Below are 6,833 nucleotides of genomic sequence, written 5' to 3'. Positions count from 1 at the left end.
TAAGAAAGGTATAGGAGTATTAAAAGAAATTAGGTTAGATAGCATTAATAAAAAAGGATTACTAAAGAATAAGTTACCTAAGGGGGACCTAAGAAGAGTAGTTGCCGAACTACTTAGATCTATTTTCTTCTCTATTAAAAAAGAATCTATTCTTTTATTATTAAGTTCCTATAAACCCTATTTTATAAGTTTCTACTCCTTAAAATAAACCTTCTTATAAACCTTCTTAAGATAAATTAACTAAGCGGACGCTATAAGACGAGACTTAAGAGCCTATTACTAAGCATTAGTAGCCTCCTATTTTACGTTATAGAAACGATATAGTTCCGCTAAAGTAATAAACAGTTTATTATTTAGCTATATAGTAGTAGATTAAATATAAAACCCTAAGATAAATTAATTAGGGAACTAGACGACTATTAAGGGTAATAGGTCGCGTATATTTAGTATTAAAGATAGAGCAAACGTTATAGAATAAACAAATATTTACTTTAGTATACTTTAAGTAAGAGGACGGTTATTATAAAGATAGGTTCGCTAATATAATATAAACTAACCCCTTTTTTAAATAATAAGAATATAGAGATAGTATAATCTTACTAAGAGATAATATTGCAGTAATAGTGCGAGCACAACAAGCGGTTAAAGAAGAAGAAATTGTTTTAGGTATAATAAGTAATAATATTAACTAAATTAATTAGATGGATATTATACCTCTAATAAACAACTTAAGGATATTAGGGATCTTTAAGAATAAAAATAAAGAGGAGGGAGATAGTGTTACAGACGCTTTAAGTATAATATTATAACTACTTAGGGAAAAGTTAGAAGAAGCTAGTTAGTTAATAAAAGCATAGTCTAGGATGGAGCTAATAGAGCTATATAACGAAGAATAGTAACTAAGGTTACGTGACGTGATCTATATAATCTGTAGAATCTATATAATCTATAGTAGAGTAAATAGAGTATACATATATTACGTATAAGAAGGTTTTTATAGGAGTATGGTTGTGTATTTAAGGACCCTTAGTCCCTACCTAGATAGTTCCTTCCTTATAGTAATTCTTAGAATATAATTAGAGTTAATCTATTAGGCAACCACTCCACCAGTTATTATTACGTTGTTAACTTTAATTTGCATTACTTATACACCTAGCCTATTAACAAGCCCACCGTAGTACTGCTATAAGGTTCCGTTACATTATATTAGGAAAATATTTATAAGCTAAATTTTAAACTATCTATTAAGTGAAATTAAATGCTATTAATTACGTCAATTAGCTGCCAAATGGCTATAGTTAACATAGTTGACGCATTTAACGTTTTTAATACGTAGCCTACGCGTAGCCTACGTATTCAACACTTAACTTAACAACTAACTCGATAGATTTTTTAATTTTCCTATATATAATAATTTTTTTACAAAAGTTTACCTAGAGGGAGTCTTATTATACGCGTATTATATAATACTACTATAACATACTAAATTTAAAAGACTTTAATATTTTTATAAGTTTATAGAAAAATAAGTAAAATTGCTAATTATATAGGTTGTACATAGGCTGTGTATTAAAAAACATAATATAGGCTAGTCGGTCGAGTTGCCTAATACCTTAACTACTAACTATTAAGGCTATTAATAGGGGACGATATTTTGCTGATATACCTTTTTCTTATCTATTTTATATCGGTATTATTTAAAGATAAAGAGTGTCTCGCTTGGGGTGGTGTCTCGCTTCCTGCTGATCGCCCCGCTTCGTCACGATAAAATCCTTCACGTTACCCAAAAATGGCCACCATTCTCTCAAGTGTGTCTGTTCTGTCTCAGGACCGAGTTGAACCAGGCTCAGTCAACATTACACCCGGCGAATTCCCCGCTTCAGCATCGTCCTCAACCGTTGACGCCGACTCCATAGCGGCGGACCTCATTTCCACCCTCAACCAAGAACTTGCCAACAAAGATTATCATGGGATCGCAAACCTTTTCCTTCAGGACGGGTACTGGCGTGATCATCTAACCCTATCCTGGGACCTGCGCACGTTGAAAGGTCGTTCAGATATCCTAGCATATTTGGACAAGAATTGTCCACTCGAAACCGTTGGGCTCGATACATCGTCCGCTTTCCGAGCTCCAGTCTTTGGTCCTATCGACGGATGGGGCGATGTGAAAGGTGTTCAATTCTTCATTACCTTCAACACCAATATCGGGAATGGTCAAGGTGTTGTGAGGTTGGCAGAGGAAGATGGCCAATGGAGGATTTTTACTCTCTTCACCTCATTGCGGGAGCTGAAGGGGTATGAAGAGCCCGTGAACAATCGGCGAACGAAGGGCGTTGAGCACGGAATGCACCCCGATAGGAAGAATTGGGCGGACAGACGAAGAGCGGAGGCCAATTTCAAGGACAATGACCCAGCGGTAATAATTATTGGTAAGGTGTCCCCACGTTCGAAACATGCTTGAGCTTTGCCGATACAAAATTGATTGCAGGAGCCGGCCAGGGCGGTCTAACAGCCGCCGCGCGCCTCAAAATGCTGGGTGTCGACGTTCTGATAGTCGACAGCGAGGTTCGCATTGGCGACAATTGGCGCCAGAGATATCACCAACTTGTGCTTCATGATCCTGTTTGGTACGATCATATGCCGTATGTTAACTTTCCTCCCCACTGGCCAATTTTCACCCCAAAGGATAAGCTGGCCGAGTTCCTCGAATTATACGCAAAGCTCCTCGAACTTAACGTATGGACGGAAACGAACCTGAGTTCTTCTTCATGGGACGAGGGTAAGAGACAGTGGACGGTTACGCTGAACCGGCGAAAAGAAGATGGGAGCACCGAAGCCCGCACACTGCATCCACGTCACATAATCCAAGCAACGGGTCATTCTGGAAAAATAAACTTCCCTAGCATTCCAGGCCTAGAGAGTTTTGCCGGCGACCGCCTCTGCCACAGCTCCTCATTCCCAGGCGCCACTCCCAATTCTCGTGGGAAGAAGGCAGTCGTTATCGGCTGCTGCAACTCCGGCCACGACATCGCACAAGACTTTTACGAAAAGGGATACGACGTAACCATGGTCCAGCGGTCGTCAACTTGTGTTGTCTCCTCCGAATCAATTACAGATATCGGACTTAAGGGTCTGTATGACGAGAATGGGCCTTCTGTCGAGGACGCCGATCTCTGGCTGTTCGCTTTCCCATCTTCGCTATTCAAGGCGCAGCAAGTGAAGCTCACTGCAGTGCAGAATGCGCACGATTGGGCAACCCTCGACGGATTGAAGGCGGCTGGATTCGCTTTGGACAATGGACCCAATGATGCTGGGCTCCTGATGAAATATTTCCATCGAGGAGGGGGGTATTACATTGACGTTGGCGCAAGCCGGCTGATCATCGATGGCAAAATCAGGATAAAGCAAGGGCAGGAAATAAAACAAATCCTTCCGAATGGCCTCGAATTCGTCGACGGCGACAAACTGGATGCTGATGAGATTGTTTTTGCGACGGGGTATCAGAATATGCGGACGCAGACGCAGGTTATATTTGGGGAGGAGGTTGCAAGCCGTGTTGGTGATGTTTGGGGGTTTGATGATGAAGGGGAGATGCGAACGATTTGGAGAAGGAGCGGACATCCGGGGTTCTGGTTCATGGGTGGGAATTTGGCGCTTTGCAGGTACTATTCGAGGATCCTAGCGTTACAGATCAAAGCTATTGAAGAGGGAATTGTGCCTTGTTAGAAGCTTGTTACAGGTACGCTCCTTGTTCCTACATATCAAGGGGGGTTTTGTTAGAATCGTATTTAGGCGTTTATTAGAGGGGAGTCTCGGAGTGCTCACTTGTCAAGGGTGCGATCCAATCCATATCTTCATTATACTCGCCCCAAATTGCCTCTAACATCGGCCCTCGGGCACCGTTTAAGCTTTTGGGTAGGCACTTTAGGGGTGGGTTATCGATAGGGCCAACTGTCAATATTGGCTATGCAACGGGATAGTTTATACGTACTTCCTCAGTAGCCTGTCAAAAGATTAGCACGCTATCTAGCCTGGTCCCTGTCGCGTCCTCATCGCACCATCCTTGGCTCAATAGGATCGCAATTCGAGCAGGTGATACCTGCCGAGACTTAATGATAGAGAAACTAGTAAGAAACAGAGCTTTACATACTTTTGAGTAAAAAAAAGTACTGCGCATACGATTATATTCGATTTGTATTCGGATTTATATACAAAGAACGATATTTGACGTGGGAGGCTCTTATCTGGAAGCGAGTTGCAGTCGATAAGAAACCACAGTATTGCAATCGATCAATGAGCATAAGCCAGTACAACACCTTCAGTGATGGAAGTAACTGGAAAAACGTGTTTTTCAAAAGAGTAGACTGTAATACTGGTGAGTAAACTACCTTTCCCCCCGCTGCCTCCTCGGTAAAAATACTCATATTCTAATGGATGGCGCGAAATAGGGGGTGCGAATCCAGTACCAAGCATTAAGAGCTAGCACTGTATAAATACTAATTTTCAATGTACTAATAACGATGCTGCATCAGTTTGTGTAGACGTCTAGGTAGGTTACAGTAGGATCTATAGAATAGGTAGGGCCAGCTAAATGTGATTAACCTAAATCGGTTATCAATGAGAGGTTATGTGCATTTAAATTGAGGGCAAAAGTGTAATCGTACAGTAGTTGAAATTGATGCACCTCACCTCTAGCCTCTAGTAGGACGTAATTCCGAACATCCCAACTCAACCCATTTAGTCTTTTTTTTCTTTTTTCTCCTATTATTTTGACAGAATCGCGCCATGTTTCATATTTTTACAAATATGACACCCAATCAAGTGGTCTCAGCCTCCGCAGTGCTGCGATACGAGAGACGAAGTCGAGTACACTGAAGTAAATAAGCATTCTTGTAATTATCCCTGGACTTATAGAGTTGCCGTAGTGCGAAAGAATAATATAGCAGGTAGAGAGGCTTGTCTGTTTTTGTTTGTGGCGCTCCTCCCAAGAGTTCTGGCCCCAGGAACACGCCACAGTGCAGTTGAGATTGAAAATCGAATCTACTAGTCTACCTTAGCTGAAAGCTTCGCTTGCGCCGGATCTCAATTTCACTGACACCAGGCTCCCTAACAAACAGCGTGCAAACAGCGCTGATCTTTCACGATGGTTATTCTTGAAGTCGTGGCCGCAGGCTATTTGCTGAATGAACACCGCAAGAAAAAGAGGGAGCAATACCGCCTTGAAGCGGACGAAGATTTACGCCGCAGGGGCCTTCGCACCCCAGAGGAGAGGTTGGCACAGGAGCAGCAACGCAGCCTAGACGGAAATCAGTCTCACCTCCTCCCTCCAAACTCGCCGTATCCTCCGCGACCAAACAGCGTTCCTCCGCCTGGCTACATGCCAGCTAACTGGCCACATGCCCCGTACAGCGCTGGTTACCAGCAGCCTCCATATCAACCAATGCAGCCTGGGCTGGCACCTCCGCAACCTCTATACCCACCATCACAACATCCGCCCCCGCTGCAGTCGCACCATTCATTTAGCCCATCCCAGTATGGAGGCAATGTGTCTCACTCGCTGGCAGATCCGCATGCCCAATACAGACATAGAGAGGCCCCTGGAAACATGAATGCAGAAGGACATTGGAAAAATCATCAGCAGGCTCAGGCTCCGCATGGGACCAGGACATCACAGGACAGACGCGATAGAAGTGAGAGGCGTGCGCAAACTCCACCACCGCCTTACAGACAGTACTCATAATTCATGGGAGAGGCAATCCTAGTTCAGACAAGCCAAATGTTTATGAGGGCTATGCGGCGAGGGCAAGGGGACTGGAAAGTTAATGATAATTCTCTGAACAGGATCGGTTATCGGTTATCAGTTGGGAAGCGTCGCTCCGGAAATTTCGGTCGTCAACCGCTCAGCCCATTGTAATTCAGGTTAGAGAAGTCATATAGAACATTAGCAATTTGTGAAGCTTAGAACATCTTGAAGAGCTATTTATGGTAATTCCTACTAGGTCCGGCACCAGTTGCGATCGATTCATTCTCCATAATGGTGCGAAAGCGTAATCTGTCCGAGCATTCTAAGTCACAATGAATTGCCATTTCCAATAAATATTCCAGTTACTTCGGCCAATGGGAAGGGCCCTGAGAGGACTAAGTGAAATCGGGAAGGAAGTTGGGTCATGAGTGTCAGCCGTGTAGACTTAAGATCACACCCACGACGCCTTGCTAGACTCCGCTTCCAGGACATCTTCTCCTGCGGGATTTCATGACTCGGCAGAAGCTAACCACAAAATCCCTGTATTTCTGTAGATTCATTAACAAGCTCCGGTAGCGAAATAACATTAAAAGGAAATCGGAAAGTACATATTTCGCACCAAAATTCTAGTGTAATGGCTTCCCAGCAGACGGGCAAATAAAGCCCAAAATCCGCAACGCCTGACCATCATCGTATCAGCTCGCTATTAATCAAGTTCTCAAGGTCAGCACTCTAACTCTCATTTATTTTCTTTTAATTAAGTAGACTCAGAATTCTAGCACGTCCAACGGCAGCATGGATCGTTTACTTAGCCATGTTGGGCTCTATTCAACGCCTACAGATTACTGCGTATGTCCTCCAAAGCCTCCCTGTTTTATTCTAGTAACTGCCTTTTTTTCACTTATTACCGTACTCTTTATCTAGTGTAGGTCGCTCGCGAGCATTCTGGTCTCAAAGGTTTCCATGCCCAGTAACACTACATATCCGGCAACACAGTAGTCTTATTGGTCTTTATAAGAAGCCAGTCTGTCTCCAGCATGCATTATAATACTATAAACTGCTCAAGGCATGTCCAAAGCCGTCTCCATCA

At 43.1% G+C, this 6,833-nt stretch overlaps 2 protein-coding genes across 2 annotated transcripts; both read left to right on the top strand.

Moving 5' to 3' along the window:
• Positions 1–1,742: 1,742 nt before the first annotated feature.
• Positions 1,743–3,740, top strand: K441DRAFT_660241 (FAD/NAD(P)-binding domain-containing protein). The gene is made up of 2 exons (XM_067648675.1): positions 1,743–2,429; positions 2,489–3,740. The coding sequence occupies exons 1-2, from the start codon at positions 1,790–1,792 to the stop codon at positions 3,724–3,726; spliced, it is 1,878 nt and encodes a 625-aa protein (XP_067503882.1). The 5' UTR covers positions 1,743–1,789; the 3' UTR covers positions 3,727–3,740.
• Positions 3,741–5,074: 1,334 nt separating this feature from the next.
• On the top strand, positions 5,075–6,116 carry K441DRAFT_660238 (uncharacterized protein). Its single transcript, XM_067648674.1, has one exon. The coding sequence runs from the start codon at positions 5,144–5,146 to the stop codon at positions 5,738–5,740; it is 597 nt and encodes a 198-aa protein (XP_067503881.1). The 5' UTR covers positions 5,075–5,143; the 3' UTR covers positions 5,741–6,116.
• The last annotated feature ends 717 nt before the right edge of the window (positions 6,117–6,833 follow it).

Source organism: Cenococcum geophilum (genome assembly GCF_001692895.1).
Source record: "Cenococcum geophilum 1.58 unplaced genomic scaffold K441scaffold_22, whole genome shotgun sequence".
In the NCBI taxonomy this organism is placed as follows: Eukaryota; Fungi; Ascomycota; class Dothideomycetes; order Gloniales; family Gloniaceae; genus Cenococcum; species Cenococcum geophilum.
Note: the sequence above shows the minus strand (reverse complement) of the source record. Positions and strands in the feature narration are given on the sequence as shown.

Excerpts from the sequence above, each read along its gene's own strand:
- K441DRAFT_660241 (XM_067648675.1), top strand. The coding sequence starts at position 1,790 with ATGGCCACCATTCTCTCAAGTGTGTCTGTTCTGTCTCAGGACCGAGTT. Across the intron at positions 2,430-2,488 it reads CCCAGCGGTAATAATTATTG|GAGCCGGCCAGGGCGGTCTA; the intron begins GTAAGGTGTCCC and ends AATTGATTGCAG.
- K441DRAFT_660238 (XM_067648674.1), top strand. The coding sequence starts at position 5,144 with ATGGTTATTCTTGAAGTCGTGGCCGCAGGCTATTTGCTGAATGAACAC.